Genomic DNA, 23993 nt, shown 5'->3' with positions numbered 1-23993 from the left:
TCTGTAATGATGGAGATGAAATACTTGACAGCCAACTGATGTCAGTCAGCCTAGAAGACATGCCAAATAGCTAGCAGTAGGTAACCTTGGTGAATGACAAGAACCAAAGGGTAACAAAGGGTCAGAGATGAACGCAGGTCTTCCAATTTTAGAGTATCCTGAATTGACAGGAGATTCCCCCGAACACTGAAAACTTGAGCAAAATGATGTGAAAAATTTCATTTAGAGAAGACTTAGGCTGCTGAAATTCATATTAGGATGTCATTTGCTGTTATCCTGCCGAAAACCATTTAATAATGAATTCTATTAAACTGGAGCTATACTAAAGAGCTGTTGAAATACATTTCGGAGATGTCATAAATACAATTTCTTTTGTTTGTTTTATGACAAATATCAGCTGGCTCTAATGTCAGCAGAGCAGTAAAATTGAGTAAAAATTCTTTAGATGAGAGAATTTATCAGGTTCCTGAGCTTAATGATATGTCTGCTTACACTATAACAGTCAAAAATGTAAATATACATAGACGTTTCGTTGAATTGCTGAATGCATCTGTATTCAACCTCCTATTCGGTGATCACAGACAAATGCTCAGTTCATTGGAAATATACTTTAGCCCCAATTGCCAAACTTGTTGTGATAAAGTGACTTGCATTCTGTTCTGAGCCATGAATCATGGTCACAAGAGTTAATTAAAGTTTTAATGGCAGGGTCAACAAGGTCAAGTGAATGAGTTTGTCTGTATGTAATTAGGGCAGAACGGAAGATAATGAAGTTCAACAGGTGTAACTGAGAGTAGAAGCTGCCTGTTGTATTAGAGTGCTTGACTTAAAGATTCAAAATTGCTTTTGGAATGAAAAGTTGTGGAAAATACCTTTTTACTTCTCAATGGAAGAAATTTTCCTCCAGAAATGACAGGTCTGAAAATAAGACAACGTCCCAACACCATCTTTACTCTTACTTTCAAACCTGCTGAACTCAAGGATATGAATAACATGCTTGTTTCAACAGCACAGATTTTTATTGTCTAGGTAAATGCAGTGTATCTATGACTGCAGAAAAATAAAGGTAAATGAGAAAATTTTGTAGATGGAAATTCACCCTGGGAATGCTTTATTTTACATCAGATCAGTTTTAGAATTTCTGTATTTTCTCATATTGAAATGATGAGTTCAAACTGAAGATGGCAAATAACAAAAATCATGAATTTGTGGCACTTTTCAATCTAATAAGAAAATACATAGTTTATCCCAATTCCTCTATACAGCCATTTCTTGCTCACGAGCTTGCTGTTTTTAAAACAATCACTTTCCTCAAATACTGATAAACAACAAAAGCGTACTCCGTGAACAGGACAAACTGCATGTGGAATAATTTACTGCATAATCCTAAGAACCCAGCCTAAAAGCACTGAGGCAGGTTTCTTTAAACTCCCTCTTTGGAGAGCAAAGGGAAATGTGTGGATGTGTAAGTGTCCCAGTAGCCCTTCCCCCCAGCTGTGTATTAACACATTTATGACAGCTATTGGCAGTGCAAATTTCTTTCTACTACCTTGCCAGCGCTCAAATCAGCCCTTCAATCAGAAGGTACGCTTCTGCAAATGAAAAAGGGGTTCAGTGTCCATGCCCAGTCAATCCTGGTTTCTCTCCTCAGGGCACCAGAAAGAGATGGTTAATTGGTACCGTGTATTACTGCACTGTGGACACCTGCCTGCAAAGAACAAAAATGAGACCATTAGGTCATTTCATAGAGGCTCTACAGTTACATATACCCCAGTAAATTAAAACAGTGACTGGGGACATTCATGGGCACAGAAAGGGGATCGCACATTGAATCAAATGGTGGTGGAAAAGGTTCTTGCCTGTGCTGGAGCACAACTGGGAAGGCTGGCACAGGCCTGGGCTGCCTGCAGGCAGCCTGTGGGCAGCCACCCTGTGTCTGCTAGAGGACACACCAGTCACACCGTGCCACATGGCCCAGCAGTGTTCACTGCACTATAATAGTACTAGTATCAACCTAGTGTATTGTTACTTGTTAAGCTTTCAGGTAACGTGTAGACTTTATGGTTGAATCAATTATAAATAGGTAATCCCATAAAGAGATTTTTCAGGGCTTCACTGTACTCTACCAAAAATTCCCACTAACACTAGTGGAGATGCCAGAATATCTTCAAAATGTAGGCTTGTGGTAATCAGCACATTAAGCTTCTCAGCAGAAAGGCCAAATATTGATTCATTTTTTTTTAAATACAGACAAACTTAGTTCTTAGACATACAGTGGGGCTAGGGTAGAAAGTTTACATTGCTGCAATTGTGTTATAACTTCTCTCTGGATAAACAGAAGATTCCATTTTCAGTTCTATCAGTCCCACACCATTCACAAACAATAAAATTAATTTCTAGTTTGAATAAATAAACCCTACTAAATTGGTTCCTCTGCCAATACTATCAAGCTTTATATTGAACTTGTTCACAAAGCCAACAGTGTCAGTTAACAAAACAAAATGTGTTGTTTACTGGTTTTGCTATTAATTAAGACAGCTCCTTAGATACAAGTAGCTCATGGGGTTAATTATCTCTAGAAGTATCCAATTCATTTGCAGTTTGTCAATCGAAAAGAATTTTACCAATTTTTTGAGTCTGATTCTTTTAGCACTATGAACATTTTAGATTTTGTGAGCTTTTACACTGAAATTGAAGAAGACAACTTTTCAGGAGCTGAAAGTCCCTAAAATTCACCTCTTTCTGAATCAATTATTGAAAGCTTTTTTACATGATACAATCAGAAATGAGAGCATTCTTAAAAGCAATCCAACAAAATTTGGAACTAATAATAGACTGACACATTCAAAGCACATTTCTGCTTCCACTTAATTCTCAGATCTCCCATCCCTCAAAATTCATCCATCTGCAGCCAAGGTTAAAGAAGGAAGGAACCTAATTGCTTTAATCTTCATGGAGATAGAGCCTAGACCACAGAAGATTCGAGCTCCTTCCATATGGGAGCCAAGCTGTCATATTAAGGCTGTATAACGCATGTACCATCAACACGAAACTGTATGGACTGTCTTTCATAGGATACAATTAAGTTATATTTGCTAAAGTTGTAACACATTCTATGTCAAGAAATGTTAGTGCTTTTTACTTTTAAAAATGCATTTTAATCAAGTTCCCTTCACTGCATTGACAGTCTTCCAGTCACTGCAGTAGAAGAACAAATACAGTGACCACTATTTATTTTTTATTTACTTTTCCAAGCTCTTCTATCCTTGAACACAGTGGAAGTATAGTTCCTCCCTATCAGCAGATGGAGACAGAGTACACATGTTTTGATGTCATCATCCATGAGTTAGTTAAAAATGTCTCACCACCCAATGCAGACAGCATCCATTGCTCAATCTTCGTGTTTTCTTGAAGATTCCAGGAAAATGAATCGACATACCTTGGGTTTTAGTTATTTCCCTGATTTTAATTTTTTTTTTCAGGTTTTGGAATTACCTAAGAAATGTGATTCAGGGTCCAGCTCTGTTTCTTAAGGAACTTGTGTTTGTACTTGTGCTGTAGCAGAAACAATAAGCGTAACAGCAATACAAATCACCTGTTAACTTTCATGAGAGGTATTAATGTAATATTGCTATATGATGTAGTTCTTCAAATTGTTGTTAATTACTTTTGCAATGCTGTTTGACAGCATCATAAATTGTGGACTTAAATGGGAACATTCTTAAAAAAAACCCATAAGTAATAAGCTTAGGCAGCAAACTTAGCAGGAAGCTAAGTTCTCACAGTTCATAATTACAAATTGACTTTTTGTTTTGGTCCAGGTAGTAAATAGGAACTAGGTATTGCCTGGGTAGTATTAAGTGCTGCTATCAGTTTCTTCAAAAGAGATATAGCCCTACAGAGGTATCCTTTATTTTACTTTCAAAAGGTGTTCTCCATCCTGCAATTGACTGCAGTTATGACTTTGTCAATGTCTCTCAAATCTCATCCATTACCTATCACTACACAGCCAAATAGCGTTATTTATTAACTGTTCTCAAACATGTGAGAGTCAGGTATCAAAATCCTACCAAAGTAACTATTTCCTGGATGTTTCCATAAAGCAAACCAGTACAAACTCTAGGGGTTCAGAAATAATGGAACACTACTTTTCCTCTTAGCCTTAATAAAAAACTGTAGTGTAAAGCTTCAAAAACCAGTCTGTGTTTAAAAGTAGGGCTTGTTGAAACTGAAACTTATCATTTCTTTTAACCTCTATTAAAACTTGCCTTCTGTCTCCCTCTGCTGAATACTTGTCATATTTCATATAGTTGGCCCAGTAAAAAAGAATTTGAAGAAAATAAGAAATACAAAAAGTGATTATTCCGTTACCTCATCATTTTTTGCTAACAGTAACACATCTCTCCAGTTAACGTTCACCATGGAGTGATTTAGTCAGTATATTGGGTCACACAGTTTCTGCCACTTCCAATTTTGATTTGCACCTGTTCATTGGGCTACTACAGTTCAGGTGTTTCCAATCTTGAAGCAGGGATACAACAGAAATGCTATCCTTTCCCTTAGATTATTTAACGTTTTCAGCTGTGCAATAGGAATGGGAGGAACCTCTTAGCCTCCTCAGCAAATCCATGCCTACAGCTTCCATTACATTTCAGTCAAACTCAGTAACTTTTGGTTCCATCCTCAGTCTTCGGTTAAATCGACTCTTTGCGAAGAAGTCAGTCAGTGAATGTAAACTCTTGTTATGTTTAATAATGGTTTTAGATTAATGCAATCCATTACTTTTTCAATTATCTTGCTACTTAGAGATACTGCAAAACTTTCTGTGAATTGAATTTTGTTTTCAGCTGACACTTTGGGGTAAATAAGATGCTCTTTGAAACCTTTTGTTCCTTTTCAAATATTTTTCAAATATTTTTTTAATTATTCAAATAAATATTTCTTCATTAATTTGCTATTTGTGACTATTGCAATAGTTGAAGCAAATTAATTTAGTTTTTTTACATTGTTTCAGTCTACCCCTTTGACATCACTTAAGCTCTCAAAATAGGACTTAACTGATGTAAAGATTTTTGTGCTAGCATTTTGCACAGGAAGGAAGTTCACACAATGGTACTAGTAATTTCTCTGACACAATCTGGAATCCATGAGTGAAAGCTCATTTACTGAGTGCAGACTATATTTTAAAGCAGATAACGTTTATTCTGTATGATTTAAAAAGGTATGAAAACCCTAATGAAACTTGCGCATATTACGTTAGTGACAGGAAAAAAAGGTCGTTCTTGGTTCAGTTTCAGAAGTGCTCCCTTATATGATCTCCTTTTTCCAAATAACATAGCATACTGAATCATAATGTGTCTGTAAAAATCTAATCTGAACCCATTAAGGAACTGCTCAGTAGAAGTTGGATCTGCTCTAAAGCACATTACATTTCTTTCTAATGAAGGAAAAAAAATATGGTTCAGGAAAAGAAGAGTCATAACTTAAGTCTGGCATTTCTTTACATAATTATACCTAATTCAATGTGAATTACACTTGATGTAATAAAGGGATAGTCAGAAGAAAAACATTAGCAAAGAACATTATGAAGAATGTACCAGTCCACATCTACAGTTAATAGAATTAATGTTAAAAATTGTAAAAATAATTAAAAGTAGGAAGGTATAATAACCCCAAGAAACTGTGATCAAATGAATGCTGAAAAAAGCAAATAGCAGGTAGAAAATAATATTAATAATGTTGTCTTTCAATAGCCAAGTTGTCTTATAGATATGCTTTGGCTGACTGTAGCTACAGAAGCACCAACATTAAATGAACTGGTAGGATTTTCTCTTTGCTCTTCAGCGGCTTACGGTTAGCTTGCAGATGGCTTCTGTCTCAATGCATTTTAATCCAATCAACCCACCTCACTCTGTCCTATGCTCACCTATAAGAATGTTTTTTTGGGTGAAAACCAGCTGCTTCTTCCTGCTGATGTTGGCGTACGGAATATAGCAACAGCTCTTCCTTTCAACATCATGTGTCCATGGCTCTCAAGGTCAAAACTGCTGAAAGTAAGGTAAAGAGAACTGAGTTTAAGTGTTGTATGTCACTAGACAGTATTTAGAGAATTAGCTATTTGGGGCTTGAAAGAGCTGTTGTTTTATTTTTTACAGTGTTCTTCAATGTTCTCTTCCTAAAAACCAAAATTAAAAGGACACTTTACACTATAGTGCTGGTAGTAAGTACTGCAAAGTACATCTTATAAAAAGGATTTCAAAATATGTGATGTAGTTCCGTTTATGAGATATAGTCCTTGGAAGTGTCTAATAAAATCCTTCATTTGATGACACCAGTGATTTCCTATGATTCTTTAAGTTGTTTTAGCATATAATAAATGACCCTATAATTTTTAACTTGTGCTTTTGCTTTGAAATATCTGAGGAATTAGAAAGGAAAAATAGTTTAAAAATAAAAACTATTCTGGGAATTTAAAAAAATATGTTTAAATTTCAGGGGAAAGATCAAATAAAAAAGCCCGAAGTAGAATGTGATACAAATGGAAAATTTTCAGAGGGTTTTCATTTTCATGTTACATGCATTTCCTTAGCTTACTTGACTGAGCAAAGAATGCTATACCTAATACATTACTACATCCCTAAAACAGGGACTAAGGATATTCTGGGCACAAAGAGAAAAATCCTGGGCCTTTGCTGCTGATGAAAGTTTGTCACTGACTTCAAGAGAGGCTAGGAATTGACCTACTGTAATTAGAGGTCAACAGGTCATCAACACACTGCTGGTCTTCAGTGCTGTGATTTTCACTTCAGTCCTGTCTCACCACTTTTATTACAGTATGAATCTACATCTAGAGCAGATAAGGCTTCAAGCAGGCAGTTGCTAGAGGATGGGCAGTGGATAAAGAATTACAGGAAATGTGCATCTGCTCGGAGCAATGGAATGCAAATGATTCCCACTGAAAATGTGCTAAAGATTAAACTTCTGATGCTAAGGGATACTTTTTGGCGGTAGGAGGTTGCATGGCTGCCAAACTTGCACATGACATTGTAGTCAATTAATATTACAGTGCCATGGTGTACACCATGGAAAAGAAGGGATCAAATGGGTTATTTGGCCAATTTTCATTTAGAATAAGACCAAAGATGGTGGAAATAGGAAAGCTGTATTTAGCCCTTAGACCAACATGGCTGAAAATAATCATTCTCTGGTTTTGCTTGGCTTTGTTCTGATGTAGGCAAAGAAGAAAAGAGTAAGACTGTCCTGGGCATTTATTTATTGACAAATAGGTTTATACAGGCATGATTGATTTCTCTCCTATTGCATTAGAAACTAAAGCTCCTTGCTCTCTCTCTCTTTATGGGAGATAGATGCACTATTCAATATTTAGAATATTACAATATTTACAATATAAAAATAAGTAACTTGCTAAATTCACAGTATCCATGCTTCTGTCAATGTCAGACAGTTCTGTAAATGTCTTGTCTACCGCACAATCATTCAAAGAACTAAGACCAGAAATGGACATTAGAAATGTTTGAGTGAAGCTTCATCCAGAGAAGCATCTGGTTTTGCTTTGAATGCTCTTATTTCCAAAGCCAGTTTTTTCCACTGGCCGATTGCCTTTACAATTAAAAATATCCTTCAAGCATCTTTTGAATTTGTCTAGCTGTAACTTGTAGCTGTTTACTTTTTGTAGCTTTTCTGATAGATTAAAGAGTACTTAAGTACCTGGTATTTTCTGCCTGTGAAGGTACTTATCCATCATAATCAAATCAGCCCTTAGAGCTAAACAGATTGACCTCTTTAGGGCTGTAGCCCTAATGAAAAGAAAAAAAAAACAAAAAACAAAAAACCCCAAACCATCAGCTCCCTTTAGTTGCTCTTCTCTGCACCTTCTTAATTTCTTAACTTACTTTAAAAATTGCTGGCACCAAATTGGATGCCACTTTGTCTTTGCAGTGCTGTGTTTAAAGGTAATACTTCTTCCCTATTTCTATTCATATTCTCCCACTTTAAAACCCAAAGCCTTAAGGGCTTCTTTTGTGTTGCAGCCTTGCAAAAGCAACTCATAAAAGCTAGCTAGTGTGAGCTAATGCTCATCTACAGCCCTTTTCAGAGACACTGCCTTCTTGAATAAGGGCTCCTTTTACCAGCATATAACAAACCAAATCAAAATGGAAATTGCACTTTAGAGCTGGCTTACATTTTACATTTTTCACTGCAATCTCACCTGCCAACGGAGGTTTATTTAAAACTGGGGACTTAAAAAAATATTCCATACCTTTTCTTTTCTTTTTTTCCCTTTATTAATTTTGAATCACATGTCAAGAATATTATCCAAATTTATCCTCAAAATCCACAGCAATGATAAGGGCACTCATTACCAGTTTTGATAAAAATTCTTGAATAAAAGCAAATAAATAAAAAAAGCAAGTCTTTTTCAAACTTTGCAAAACGGAAATTAATTTGGAAACTTCACAGTATCATATACATTTGGGTTTTGGTTTCATTCCTTTATTTAGTCTTAGTTGTTCTCCAAATAATTCCTATTCCTTTTTAGTTATGAATATGCAATTATTTCCCCTACCTCAGTCCCTGTAACCAATCTACACACATGATTCATTTTATTTTTCTTCAGAACTGAGTCCCATTCCTCTATCAGCTGTTACCTATTTTTTCAAAAATTTGATCCCATTGGAAATATTGTCACCATTCAAAGAGATAAACTTTGGCTTCTTTTGCGCTGATATAATGATTCACTACATGCAGTCCACAGTCTCTGCTTGCCATTCTAATACACTGAAAAATTGCATTAAACCCCCAATATTTTACTACTTCATTTATGCAGGGCCACTTTTCATGGATTTACTTTTGAATGAATATCCATATTTGGAATATTTCATCATCTTAGTGCAAATTTTTTAATTTAAAATTTATTTTTTATCAACATAGACAAGAAGTCCTGTAAAACATCAGAACTTCCAAACTCACTTGCTGTCAGCTCAATTCCATTCATCTTAGGAAATTCAGCATGGGATCTTGCAGACCACATGAAAATGTGCAGGGTTAGGACCCATATTTACATGTCCAAGTGTATTTACGTTATAATGGAATCACGATAGTAATTATGTTCCCCTTAGATCATTATTGCATAATGGACCATAGTTTGGAGATCTATGGTGGTCTTACCAGATAAGTCAGGTAAACACACATTTGCTAGTTTCCAATTTTTGAATGCCAAAGTGGATGAAGGGCAAGAAAAGTCTTAAGTCAGCACATGTGTTGTACTTAGGCTAAGAATTTATACAATACTCTACTCCTAAAATGGAAACTGGGGTGCTTTAATATCAAAAAGTAAAATGTAGTCACGCATCCTTCCATTGTAAAGCACCATGTAGCACAACATTAAAGATGCACAATATGAAACTAGTAGCAATTGTTTCTACAGTCACTGTCTTTCTTATGACTGCTTTCTATTTATATTTTTTCAGAAGAAAGTAAAGAGCAGAAGATACAGGATGGAGGGGATAGGCAGAGAAGAAAATTACTACAGAGAGAGTCAGGAGTTAACAAAATAAGCCAACACAAAAGGCAAGAAACAGAGAAGTTAAGAAAGAGGAAAGGACAAAGAAGACAAGATAAAGCACTAGCTAGCGTAAGAAAATGCAAGACAATCTGGAGTCTATAGAAAAGAAAAACTGATTTTACTGAGCACTTTCCTGGCTGCAGTAAATATCTTCAGTTCCATGTTGTTAAGCAAGCACGCAATATTGCCAAAGCAGTTGCTCGAGTCTGGTGAATAGAGATCTCTAGTGCTGATGTCTAACATTTCCCTTTATAAAACAAAAAAGCCCAAATAAACATCTGGAATGTAATTAATTCATCACAGAAAAACAAATCAAAGTGTTCTGCATTAGCAAGACTATTATTATTACCAAAACATATTAACCTTCAAAACATAATTTTACATTATACTTATGGGAATTAATATAATCCTAGGGTCTGCATAATTCAGAAAGCCAACTTAGATGATCAGAGGTATGTTAACCATGCTTCACTTGAAAGGATCTCAAGGCATCTTATGAACTTTATCAGGTGAAGGCTCACAGGTTTTTCTCTGGCTGCATTGCTTCTGACACTTCAGTTTAGAAATGAAGACAGCGAAATGGAATGGAAAAAAATGATACCAAGGTATCTTAGCAAATATACATCCTTTGTATAATTCTCTAGATCGTGTTTCTCTTTTCTTAAAGACACAGTATTGGATCATAAGATAGTGGTTGCTTTATGAAACATATTTTTAGGGGTATTTTTCAATTTGGAGTTGGAATTTATTTAGAATAAATTCACGAACATTGAAATTTGAAAAATATTTAACAAGATATCCCTTGTTACTCATTTAAGTTGTCTACATCCTTACCTTTGCAAGTAAGCACTAGGGTGACATTTTCTACAGGATGAGAAACTTAACTTACTGCTTTACCACTTTCTACATTTTATTTGCATACGGTTTCAACATACTTGCAAGGATGGCATTTCTTTTAAGTTAAAAACTAGGCTTATTTAAGCATCTGAATGATCTTAAACTCTCAAGGTCTCCTGTGTAACAACTGTCAAGAAATGTCCTCATTTTCTGAACACTTATAAATTCAGTAAGTTCAATTCAAAACCAAAGAGCCATGCATTACAACCACACACTAGGAGCTGAAATGTAACAAAGAGCTGTTAGCAACTTTTATGTAATCAGCAACAGCAAAAATTCTGTCTAAATATTTTATTTTCTAAATGCTTCCCCCCCCATTATGATTGATAGAAATCTGGAACTGTTTTCTGACAATTACATACCTGATGTAAACACGGCATTAGGTTTTTACTGTCTTTTTCCCTTTGGAGGTTGTTCTGGTGAACCTGTTGATATGCATGGTAGTTTTCTACACTGTGTACTATGTGGTCCTATCTGTGTGCTTCGCAGTATTCAGGTAAGATTCCTTTGTCTTTAGTCTAATACGCTGGCATACTACAACTGGATATAATGGGTAGAGTGATGACTCTTTCAAGGAGGCATCCCAACTGGAGACATGCAGTCCCAGTTATTCTGTGAACATGTTTTTCAAATTCAGTTAAATTGTACCCGAAGCTTCTTTCAAATGCACAAGCTGGCAAACAAACTCAAAACTAATGTAAAATGTTGGTCCTAATATACTTCCTTGCACTTGCACTATGTAAATAAATGAATGTAACAGAAAAGATGACATGAAAAAAGGAAACAAAAGATTTTGTAGTCGATAAAAAAGATTAATTCTATTCCCTTTTGAAGTTATTAATTAGCATGTATAGAGCCAAATGTAATGAATAAAAATGGGCAGGAATAAGACCACAATACGGAGTGGGATGTAGAGAGCTTGTAAAAGACCACAGTATTCCATTTGAAATCATATTTAAAAGCACCCATAATATGTTATATAATCGCTAAAGCATTACTGAAAATCTCTGGTTAAATTTATTCCTTCTGTTTCCACAGGATTAAAATGTTGGATGGTTTGGCACCTTTTGATTTTAAGACAAATCCCTCGTGGATTAACCCGTATTATTTAGGTAACTGAAGTTGTTTGGTTTATTTCCTCAGTCAAGAAAATAGATTCTGTCTGGATTTAAATTCATCTTCCTTATGGACAGTATTTTGAAGCTATTTTAGTAATACTAATGATTTCTGTATTTTAAATGCTTATTCATCTTGCTGGCACTTCTCATTTCTGTATTGATACTTACTGTTCAAGTTATTGTCAGGCTTTTCCTTGAGTTGTTCTTCTGATCTTGCATCATCGGAAGAAAATGTGCTGCTTTGCTAGGATGCTTCTTTTGCATTGCAGAATAATTACCTATTCTCTGTGAAGTTCCTTCACAAAGTTGTTAAATTTAATTTTCATATTGCAGCAAATTTCTTAAGACTCATTGGATCCAGATCAGAATAATATGTCACATTTAACTAACAGAAATTTTGCTTTGGTAATGCCTGTATATAGGGGGCATTAAAATTTCACAGTTTGAATATAGCTGAATCCCTAAACATATCTTTATATATCTTAATTCGAATTTCTGCATTTTTGTTTGAGGGTCTCAAAATATATCCTTTTTCCTAAACTGTTGTCCCTAAAAAATTATATGCATACATGAAATTTTACCAGATTTGTAATCTGTTTTACAAAGGGGAAACCACATTATCTGTCAGTAAAGTAAGTAAAGCTCAGAAGTAAATTGGTTGGCTCATCAGGTTAAAAAAGAGTAATAAAGATGCATGGATATTTGTGCAGTGTCAATACTGATTTGAGAAGAAAAAAGAACATTTGTAGCAGTGGAAAAGAAAATTAAGCCATATTCCATTAGAACTACTTTCCAGGGCCCTAATGTAACCACTGGATCTCAACATGATTATTTTTGCCCCAAACTTTATCACCTAGTTTGATGCAGCACGTTTATATGTCAAAGACAGGAACTATGTCATGCAGCTGTCCTTTCTGTCCACCCAATGAAATAACATGGAAAACCAAATATAACAGGATCTATTTAAAGGAGGCTACGGGCACAGACACAGACACAAAATGAAGGTCTCTGAATGATGTTGCAAATGAGAATTCCTTTACTCAGGAGTCTTACTTATGCCTGTTAAAATCAGAATTATGTCTTTAAAACATAACCTCAAAATAAAAATGGAAGTCAGCTCAGAACTGAGGTATCATTACTGGCCCAGTTTTGTAAAAACCTTTACAGAATATCTGTCTATACTAAGCATACTTTTTAAATTATAAAATTATTGGTACAATTTTAATGGATACTATCATTGTGAAATATGATAAACTAAAAATACTAAAATGCACTGTCAAATGTTAAGATTTTTGGAGTGTTATTTCCCACTTTCCTAACTATTTTTCCAGTTACTTTTTTCTTAGTTTTTACATTTTTTTAAAGTGGTGGATGAAAAATCCATAATATTGTAGGAACTAATTGATCCTATAAAGAAAAGAATAAAATTGAAAGGCGCAGAATGCTGCCAAATGCATAAATTAAATACAGGGAAAAAATAATGATGGTCTCTCTAATCTCAGCTACCATAATCTTAGGTATTACTTTACTGCAACAGTAAAAGAAAGAAGTAATTCCATTTAAAATGTGACTATTATATATACCTGTGTACTTCGAGATAAGAAAAAAATGCATTTATATGGAAAATTATAAGACTTAGAAATGCACGATTATGGCCTGTTGTGTGGGAGCTCAGGACTACAGCTAGAAGAGACCTCAGCAAGTTGCCCGTGAGCCAGCAGTGTGTCCTGGTGGCCAAGAAGGCCAGCGGGATTGTGGGGTGCATTAGGAGGAATGTGGCCAGCAGGTCGAGGGAGGTGATCCTCCCCTGCTACTCTGCCCTGCTGGGGCTGCATCTGGAGTGCTGTGTCCAGTTCTGGGCTCTCCAGTTCCAGAGAGACGGGGAACTGCTGGAGAGGGTCCAGCGGAGGGCTACAGAGATGATGAGGGAAATGGAGCATCTCCCTTACGAGGAAAGGCTGAGAGAGCTGGGCCTGTTTAGCCTGGAGAAGAGAAGACTGAGAGGGGACCTTATCAATGCATACAAATATCTTAAGGGCAAATGTCAAGAGGACGGGGCCGGGCTCTTTTCAGTGGTGCCCAGCGGCAGGACAAGGGGCAATGGGCACAAACTGCAGCACAGAAAATTCCATCTGAACGTGAGGAAAATCTGCTTTACCTTGAGGGTGACAGAGCCCTGGCACAGGCTGCCCGGAGAGGCTGTGGGGCCTCCTGCTCTGGAGACATTCAAAATCCACCTGGGTGCAATCCTGTGCAACCTGCTGCAGATGCACCTGCTTTGGCAGGGGTTTGGACTAGGTGATCTCCAGAGGTGCTTTCCAACCCTCACCATTCTGTGATCCTGTGATCATACATTTTCCATTCAATCCCCCTGCTATACCAGGTAGCCACCCAGCATAAAGTCAAACTTCGTCCTAAAAGTGGTTATTTTTGATCCCATTACCGTTAATAGCAAGTAAACAAGCTGACAGCTAAGCACCACTCCATTGCTGTGTCAAAGAGCACAGCTCATCAAATGCCATGATGAGGTCTGTCACCCTTGTCAGCATAGGTGCTCCGTGCCTTCCAGGCTGCTTTCCTGTCCACGGGGGAGGCACAGCTTGCCTGTGCCATTACTTTTGTGGAGCTGCACCCTGTGCCAGCAGAGGTGGTCAGCACAAGTGGGTGGCATGGCATGGCTCAACACACTCCAGAGAACACAGCAGAGGACAGAAATGCACCATTCTGTCACTGAGAGAAGGAATTTTCTTGATCAGATAACTTTAACAGTCTCTTTTGGCAGCATAATGTAGTTATTATCACTTTGCTGGTAATCCCTATACACGGTTTAACACAACACAGAGCTAGCTGCAGAATGTCGGGCACAGTGACAGCATGGTAGCTGTGGCAGCCTTGCTGTCAGCACTGAAAAAAGCCAGGCTCCTGGTTGGATGTACCATGAGATCCATATGAATGGATTGCCTCTGCTCACCTTGTAGGCTCTCTGCTCTATCTCCCTTTGCAAGTCTTAAATTGTTCCGAGATAAATAAATCTATCTATCTATCTATGTTCTGGTGTGTGTGTATATACATATATATATGCAATGAAGCCAACAGGGACAAAGCCATGCCATTTCTTACCAAACATAACTCCTTAAACAAAAAATTCTGTTTTGTATGAGACAAAAATTTTCTATGTCAATATCGACCAAGTCTATTTGGCATCATGTGCAAAAAGTGTGGATGGTCCATAAGTAAAATCTCCACACCATTTTTCCTCTAGGCTATGTAAACTGGTCATAATCCTGTCATTGGTCATAATTCTGTTAATCTTCATGTTTTTACATGAAATATCTAACATTTTAAAGTCTATAGGCAAATCAGGAAACAACCCATGCAGATGTCTGTGACAAAATTAGAAATGAACTTTATAACTAAAACATTAGTGTAATATTTGATCTTGTGAAAAAACATAACAACCTCTGACATTTTAACTTCCTATTGTTTTCATTTTGAATATGAGAAAAAGCCTTCCAATACTGTTTGATGTAAATATCCTATTTTCATTTACAGTTCTTGTGATATCATTGGAAATAACTTTCTTCATTTGTGGTTTGCTGTTTGCCCTGATTGTGGAAGAATGGGTTTGGGATTATGCTGTAACAGTTACTATTATTCATATCATCATAACTTCAGTTGGTAAGTAGGTTTACTGCTAAATACATGTATAGTATCACAAACTGAAGGACCAATTAACTATGATTCATCTACCATATTACTAGACTCACTCAATTTTTCCTTACAGCTAAACAATGTATATCTCTACTTTCCCTCCATTTGATTCATGCATGTATTTAAATCCTGCCATTTAAAACTTATTCCTAGTTTTGTTGCAGAATTTTCAAACCCTATTTTCTTATTAAAAAATCAGTGGTTTAGTTCATAATCTAACAGTTTGGATCAAACGGCTCCAGCCTAGATACAATTTCAGCATCTGTGAGGTATGTTTTTCACTAAAACAAGTCATTAATAGTTGTCCATGTCCTGACAGTTTTAAGATCTGCTCATTAACACTTCAGCTCCGGTTCAGAGTAAAAACAAGGCTTGCTTCAGCAAAGCCAATTCAAAGTTTTCAAGTTAGATCATTTGAACTAAATCTCATCAAGGAAAATAAAGCATTTTACCATCCAAGCATCTTTTTTTTCCCTGGAACTCTTCCCCTCAAAGGAAAGAAAAGGGAAAGAATTCACTGCTGCAAATGAGACTCGCCATCACTTTTTGCCAGCACCTGGTAACCTGCTCCCTCTTCTCATGCTGTTTAGCAGAACACTGCTACAGCTGTTTAGGAAATATACTTTAACCTCATCCTTGCCAGAAGCCACTTGGGGATTCTTTTCTCTTATAACAATGTGCTTAGTATGTTTATTCTAGAATTTAGAAATGGGGAAAATACCACTGAAAATTAGGACTCCTTTCGTAGTACATCAATTCATTTCATCTTCCCCTTTCCAACGCTTTGTCCATTTGTCTTTTAGCACTTTACACACACGGGGATTCCCCAGTTCCCATGACAAGTTAAACCAGAGACCAACAGAGTTCATCTTAGAAAATTGAGCATAATTTTTCATCTAGGGAATTTGATTTCCTGGAATTTAAATTACTGTTATTCCTTACAAATAACTTTGGTATTTTAATCAAGGAATTTACAAAAACTACAACAAAACCTGCTTTGTACATTATATATATGGGAAGGTATCTTCTATTGTTATATTAGATTATGCATTTTAATGTCCAAACAACCCCAGATTTGTTATTGTTTCTTTTAGATGGCCAACCAAAGCTCTGCTGGATGGCTCTGGGCTGCCAGCATATGCAGTGTGCCTCCCAGCTCACTTTACTGCCTCTACAGTCCTGCCAGCTGTTTGTTGTTTTTTGGGTTTTTTTTTTTTTGGGGGGGGGGGGGGGGGAGCAACATTGGGTCATATAATGGCCCTGCAGTTAGCTGATCATACAGTGGGGATGCGGGTCAATTTGCACGAGGCAAGGGCAAATGCCTGGCACAGGAAAGCTCGCGCTGTGCAATAGTGCTAACTTGCAGTGCACAGCTCCAGCCTGCCTGTCATGCACTGCATCGCCAGGCAGCTTAATTTATTTGGATTGCAGCAATCTGTAGGCACTCTACCAGGGGATCAGTGTCTCTATTGTACTGAACTGTGTACAGGTAAGTAATAAAAAAGGCATTTCTTCCACAGAGAGTCTAAGAGGTCCATTTAGCACACACTTATTTTAAGGTTTAAGACTTGACTTCCAGTGGGATCACTCACCAGGCTAAGCTTAATGGTATGGCCAAGTATCTGAATGATCAGGACCTAAATATGCATTTGCAATTTCAATAAACGTAAAGTATATAATTTATAAAACATAACTAAGCAGACCTTTGATAACGTAATGTTTACATGTCCCCTTCCTTACTGTTTAAATATGTGTACTTCTCCTTGCAGTTATGTCTGAATTCCCCCTGATGTTACACTGGTGGCTGGCATTAGGTATAATTACATTCTTTAATTTAAATTGTTAGACTGTGTAGAAAATTAGTATTTACAGTATCAATTGTTTCTTTGTTTCTACTAAATGTCTGTTGTCTCACTAATTTGAGAATTTTCAACATTTAAAGAAATACATGCTTTTTATTTATATTTCTTTTAATGACACAGGCAAGTAACACTGGGCTAACATTTGCCTTACCTTAAAAAAATCTTGTGTTTTAAGTCCAGAGTGTACTTAGCTTATGTTAATCTTCTAAAAAACAGCAGATACACTCACATTCTTAAAATAAATCATGATTAAGTCCTGACTAATCAAACCATCTGACTTAATTCAGGTGTCAAACAGACAGTTGCCCAAACTAGTCTTCCTTGCTACCTTTTATAGTCAGTGGAAAGAAGCAGGCACCTTCAGAGGCAAGTTTTATAAACACTATGCACAGGTACTTACAGTAGATGAGATAAATCCCCATTGTTACATTTTCTTAGAGTGAATGGCAACCCCAAATTTCTGAATGTTTAATTTTCTGTAAAATGAAGAGCATAGCTTTGTACTAGAATATATTATCTTGAAAAATAGTTAAGGGAAAAGGACTGACTTCTGTTCTTTCTTATATGATGGATAACAAGGATTGACAGCTGCAATAAATTCCTAAATGATGGAGACAGGCAAATAAATTCCCTGTCCTGCAACTGGCTTTTGTATCAGCTGCTGCTGGTGTTGATATCTTTGTAGGTGGTTAAAGCTTTGGGAAAAATGTTTAAGTAGACAGGCTGTTTTTAAGAAATTGAAGATAAAAGAATGTCTGTTTAATATTTTAATGTAACATTTGTATTCCACTATAAAAATTAATATAAAACAGTCATATATTTTCTTTCAGGATCTGGAGTCATTTCAATGATTTCTGGAGGACAGACTTTGGCATATTGCTTGTTCAAAGACAACTTCATTTACCCAATTCTAGATGATTTTTGAAAAGAAAAATTAGAACTTGTTTTTATATTTATATTAATTCTATGATTTGATTAATAACATAATTAAAATTAAGTTAGCAACTGACTTTGTAAGGCTAATGTTTAGCTTACCAGACATCTTGTATCTCACACTTGTTTGCAGTGTCAATGTCACTACTTCTAGCTTTTGTATGTACATTTTCCATTAAGCAACTAATTAGACAGGTTATCTCTTTTTTAAAAAAACAAGTAAACCATAAGGAGGATGAGAGTAATGGTGCAACACTTGCAAAATCCTACAAGGAAAAGGAAAAAACCAGATCTGAATATAGCGTTTTCAGAGTGCTTGTTATCTGTTGTATTTTATGAAATGCTGACTCTAATTTAGGCTGGAATCTGACCTCTCACAAGCACTGCAAAGCTCTAAAGTCACCCTGTCTGGCATAAATCACTGTAGGTTTAAAGCAGACTTTACTGGCAACCCCCTGGCAAAGAATAATCTGTGAACAGCACATAGCTCTGCATCTCTTCCCGTCTTAAAACTCTCACCTAGAAGCTACCCAAGGAAACAGCAGGCAGACCTGCAATCCCCATGTCTGGTTGCTCCCCTTGCTTCCAGGGATTCCACACACAAATACTTTCTAGAATACCTTCAGGCTATTCTCTCATTTGCTAATGATCCATTTATGGTCTGGGGGTGCTGGAAGAAGGAAAAGCAAATACTACTGACAGCCACTTTTTTACATATCCCTTTCTCCCTCCCCCAGCTGCAAGGGGCCAATGCCAAAGCATGAGTTTATGGGCAGTGGTAATTAAAAACAACAAACAAACCTAAGTAGTGGCTTCAAGTAACTCTTTATCTCCTTAACCATAATGAAGTTGTAACAGGAAAATTGCTTGAAGGCAACTTCATCTTAAATATGATACCAGTGATTTGATTTCAACTGCACTTTGCTTAGAAGCGCAAGACTGGATTGCTGTTTGCACAGGAGTGCTAAATGTTTCATTTGCCTTAATCTTACTCAACAGATGATGCCTCTGAAGAATCTGTCCCCTGTTAATCTAATTAAACATCTTAAAATTTATTGCAAGTTTTAAAATTTTCAATTAAGTTTTAATACTGAAACTACATATACAGTGAGAAGCATTTTGCCATTTTGCAGAAGACACCCAAAAGAATGAGTTTGTCTCTCATGAATGACAGATATGGAAGTCATTTTAGAGAGAAACCAGGTATGTAAATCCATAACACTGAATAGATGTAGACTTTACAAGTTGTTCAGCATAATAGGCTGTATACTGAAGTCAGCAGAGATAATTCCAGAGAGTGAATTAACTGACCTGCACTGATCACTGGTCTGAACCAGGGACTGCTTTTAGTTTGACAGATTTGTATCTCCAGAAATATTAGTGTGCAGATAACTAACCGGTATTATTTGAAAAATGTTTGCACTTTTCTTCCAGATTTGTTTCAGTTCAGAGCTATAAAAATGGATGGGAAGGAAGTACCATCTAGTGTAAATTCATACCTCTGTCCTCGTCCTCACACTGTGTGTGTAGGTTATGTGCCATGTGGCAGAACATGAGTGGATTAAATATAAAGTTAATCCACAGGTGGAACAAGTTTCTATTTTTAACCTAACAGGATTTTCCTCTATGTGTGTCAGCCCAGCTGCACCTTGTTGTAGCTCTTTTGCCCAGTCCTGACAATTTAAACTTTTGTTTTCTATTTAAAATCTTCAATCACCAGCAAGAGATACCTTCAGACTAATATGACAAGTGCTTTAGTCCATGGATTTCTCCCAAGCATGTGCAACTAGGCCACTGCTAGCAAAACAATCACAGCAAGAACTCCATCAAGGATTAAAGCCTTAGTCCAGCTATTAGAGTTAATAGCTTTTTGCATTGCTTGCAGATACAAAATGGTGAGACAATTTCAGCATTATTTCTTTCATCTCTTCCATCACTTTTATGTTGAGCACCAATGATAAATGTTACACATAATGTTTAAAGTGTAGAGAAAGTTCATATTATACAAATAAATATTTATCAGGTAAGCAGTATGCGCTACACTTGTGTGGACATTACCTGGTTAGAAGCCTTCAAAGATAATATCTAATACTGTGTGGTCTCTAACTGATACACCAAAAGAGTACTTTTGAATATGACAAACCCGGCTGTTTCTGGAACAACAACAAAGTGACCCACTTGAGCAATTTGCATGTGACTAATTGATAACAGTAAAAACACAGGTGGGAAAGAAGAGCTGCTGGAGGAAAAGAAGCGCGTCGTATGTTTCGCAACAGACCTGCCAAAGACTACAAGAAAAGACCGCTACAGAAAGCAGAAGGAAAACAGAGAAAACAGCAACAGGGATATGTGTTTGAAAAAAATGTCACAATGAAAGCAAGAAACAAGAAGACATAAATAGTAAATATCAGTGAAAGAAGTAAAAATCTACAGATTGAACTTGTAGCATTGGAGTCTCGTGACATGAGACTTGTATGTCAGTTGGATGCCGCAATCTTTTCTGCTGTATACATGATTTTAGAAAAGGTGGGCTCCACATCTATAGTTACAACTATAATCTGTGATGTTGTGCCTGGGGCTTCTGACCCAGGATTTTCAGAATTCTTTGCTCTCTGCCTCAGCCAGGCACAGGAATATTGTCTAATTTAGTTGGTGTGGGATCGATGTTGTTATTTAACGCCTTGTATGCCGTCTAGTAGTCACGAGTTTGCACAGATATCTGTGGGGGTGTAAACAGTCTAGAAAACATTACAAGCAGGTGGAGGCTTTATCTACTCCCAGGCAGAGTTTGCAGGGAAGAAGGTTAGAAGTTGCAAACATTAGGTACAGAAATCAATGGAACAGTACACAAATGGCATAGCTTAATAATACCATACTTAAAGTAATTTTAAGATTTTTTTTCAGAGGGAAGAAACTCCCTTTCATTGTATCCAACCACCTACTAAGACTCCTCAGTTCAGCCCTCTCTCTAAATGGCTCTGCATTCATTCTTGTTCCAAATGGTGGAATTTCTTATAACAAAAAACATGAGTGAAATGTGAGGGTTTTGGAGATTCTAAGCTTGTATTCCTATGCTAATAGCACTGCATTCAATGTAATGTCAGAGTTCAAACCAATTCAGAAAGTTGTTCTGGGACCAACAAACTAACTCAAATTTGTAAAATCAGCCAAATACTGAACTGTGGAGTACAAAATATGTAATGATTTTTAGTTGGCATTTTTGTAAAAATATGGGTTTAAATACTTCTCATTTCCTAGTGAAGCAGAGAGCTGGTTATTCAAACTAAGCCTGTCATTTTTCCAGCTCTGGAAATTGCTTGATCAACATTTCCATCCCTTTTTTTATTCAAACTTTTAAAAGCAAGCAAAACAAAACCCTACAGTACTCACTATTTCTGTATTCCTAAAAATACCAACAACTACTGCACCAATAAATACAGAAAACACAGTATGCATAATACTAGATCACCAGCAATGAGTGGCTGAGTCACCTGCACTGGAGTCTCCTGCATTGGATATTCAGGCACAGGATTCCTGTAGCCTGTAGTCTCTTGATTAGAAACGGCCATCATAACCCAGTGAGCTTCATTAAACTGAGAGAGCATGTGAAAACCTTACCTATTCCTCATCCTGTCATCTGCTATGTATGTTGTCACACCATAAAGTTAGATCTTCGTTAATCTCCGTGGGTATTTAAAGCTCTATTTAAATATTTTGTATCCTCCAAATGTGACTGACTGAGAATATTTATTTCTTGGCTTAAGATCCTGTGTAATGATCCATCTGCTCGGTAATGGCTAATACCCTAATCTCTTCTTTTTGTGAGCTAATCAAGGTCCCAGACAGCATGCAGTCTCATTAGATGTCAGAGAGGATAAAGGTCTTAGGAATGGTTATAAAATTTGATGGTTTAATTAATACCTTTATTATTGGCTTTAAACCTTTTAGTGTGAGGCTATGATTTTAAGATGCAGACCCGTGTCCCAGCCTCTCCTCTGCTTAGGGAGAATGATATGGATCCCTTTAGAGTCCCTCTTCAGGTGCACTAGGATAATTATGCCTATGCTGTAGGGCAGGCATGCTCTGTGAAGGACTTACATCCTACTTCATCCATTCTCCATGAAGAGGACCGAATTACTACCTTGCAGTCATCTCCCAGTTCACACACTCTGGTTTCCTCTGCCTACAAGGGTGAAAGAAGGGAAAGATGTGTGCTTGGATGACATCCTGACATAGCTGTGGCATGGCATTGGCTTGGACTGGGAATATGGGAAGCAAAACTAGGACACCAACTATGGACAACCAAAATCTGATGAAAGGCCTTGGCCCCAATCTTTAAAGGTTGCCTACGCCTAGAAAACAGTCACAATCAAATACGATGGTTAATTGGAGCCTGTAAGAAGTATGCAAGGTACTTTCAGTCTCTTGCTGTCATTGTCCTAAATCCAAGATAGTCATAGCCTGGGCATTACTTTTCAGTATTTTCCAATGAAAATAAATCCTAATATGAGATTATTTCGTATGTATTTGCAAAGTGATTTGTAAACAAAGGGTCCACTCCTGCTTCCAACAGCAAAGGCCCCATTATCTCTATTGGAGCAATACTCTGTCAAAGAATCACTTATATGTACCCAGACCGGCACTCAGAGCTCAGAGACCCATCACCAGATTTTCAGCATCAAAAGGGGAAGTGTTTAAATATAACATGGGTGATGGCAAAATGCTCATATACATTAAGAATTACGAACTTCCTAGCAGTCTTCAGACACCTTTGCACTGAAATTACATCAGTAGCTTTCAAAATACGCTGAAAAAGTGCTTTGACTAACTTTATAACCTTGATGGGGGTCCATACAAAGATGTACCATTAAAAATGACAAAAAAGATCAATGTGTTTGATATCTATTATGATATTAACCGAAAAAAATATATTGTAGATATTAGTCAAATTACATGAGCAAATTCAATAGCAAATAATATTTACATTAATATGAATTTAGTATTTAAAACTAATCTGAATTCTAAGGGATTGTTTTAACACCACTTCACTGGAAAATTATAGTGAATCCCACGAAAGCGGGGAGTATTTTTTAGTACGTTCCCAGGGGCAAGAAGGGCAGACAGTGAGTGGTAAAGGCAAAGGGAAACAGGCATTTCACGAACATAGCTGCTTCAACACCCAGAAGAATGAAAGAGAACTTGCAGGATATGAACCAACTTACCTAGCTGGGAGCAATTTTCTGTTCTAATGGGAGATATGGTGCTGGTAACTAGGTCCCAACAAAATTTTTCAGTAAATCATCAATACACAAAAATCCATTTTAAGACAGCCAAACCCACCTGTGAACACAGTTAATTAACTTTTGCTTGAAAAAGAGAAAAGGTGAAGAGTGTCAATGTCAGTCCCAATAGATCTCAGTTGTTCAGGTTAGACTCACAAGGATACCAACATGAAGAGAAAGAGAGGGCTGCAATGACTGTGGTGGATACATTCATATCTAAAGCAATAAACTCTCTACATCAAATTAATCAGTCAATTATTTGGTGTGCCATATGTTCCAGCAGATTTTTAAGCATGCAACCCTTGCTTTAGAAATTAATTTTATTTCCTGAACATTTGCCATTGAAACATTTAAAGAAAAATGCAAGTTGTAATTGAAAAGCAACTGCTGTTTTCCATTGTCAGGAAATGAAACAGCGTTGGCTCTTCAGGTTTTGAGCAAATAAAATCAGTTTTGTTTACAAATAAAGTTGCATTAAACTGAAATTTTCTCACATAAGTCTGCTTAGACCAGAAGGTATTTTTATTGAAAAAAGTATTTTTTCCCAAATGATAATGTTTCATACCTTATTTGTTGTATGTATTTTTAGAATGTGTTATGTATC

General features: G+C 36.6%; 1 protein-coding gene across 7 annotated transcripts; it reads left to right on the top strand.

Moving 5' to 3' along the window:
• The first annotated feature begins 5848 nt into the window (after positions 1-5848).
• On the top strand, positions 5849-22981 carry TMEM244 (transmembrane protein 244). Of its 7 annotated transcripts, none has more exons than XR_005105044.1 (6): positions 5854-6053; positions 10894-10979; positions 11522-11595; positions 15154-15279; positions 16407-17126; positions 18005-18084. XR_005105044.1 is itself a non-coding variant. In XM_037392896.1 (6 exons), the coding sequence occupies exons 1-6, from the start codon at positions 5919-5921 to the stop codon at positions 18097-18099; spliced, it is 561 nt and encodes a 186-aa protein (XP_037248793.1). In that variant the 5' UTR covers positions 5868-5918; the 3' UTR covers positions 18100-22981. The 7 variants fall into 7 exon arrangements, 5 of the variants coding, with proteins under 5 accessions (XP_037248794.1, XP_037248797.1, XP_037248796.1 ...); XR_005105046.1 differs by having other exon boundaries at positions 5865-6058; XM_037392896.1 differs by having other exon boundaries at positions 5868-6053; positions 17082-17126; positions 18005-22981.
• Positions 22982-23993: the final 1012 nt, after the last annotated feature.

The sequence above is a fragment of the Falco rusticolus genome, chromosome 6, assembly GCF_015220075.1.
Source record: "Falco rusticolus isolate bFalRus1 chromosome 6, bFalRus1.pri, whole genome shotgun sequence".
Classification (NCBI taxonomy): Eukaryota; Metazoa; Chordata; class Aves; order Falconiformes; family Falconidae; genus Falco; species Falco rusticolus.
The sequence above is the reverse complement of the archived record's forward strand: the minus strand, read 5'-3'. Positions and strand labels throughout refer to the sequence as shown.

Coding starts and splice junctions, on each gene's coding strand:
- TMEM244 (XM_037392896.1), top strand. CDS start 5,919: ATGCTCACCTATAAGAATGTTTTTTTGGGTGAAAACCAGCTGCTTCTT. Junction 10,980..11,521: donor GTGTGCTTCGCAGTATTCAG/GTAAGATTCCTT, acceptor CTGTTTCCACAG/GATTAAAATGTTGGATGGTT. Junction 15,280..17,081: donor TATCATCATAACTTCAGTTG/GTAAGTAGGTTT, acceptor TTCTCCTTGCAG/TTATGTCTGAATTCCCCCTG.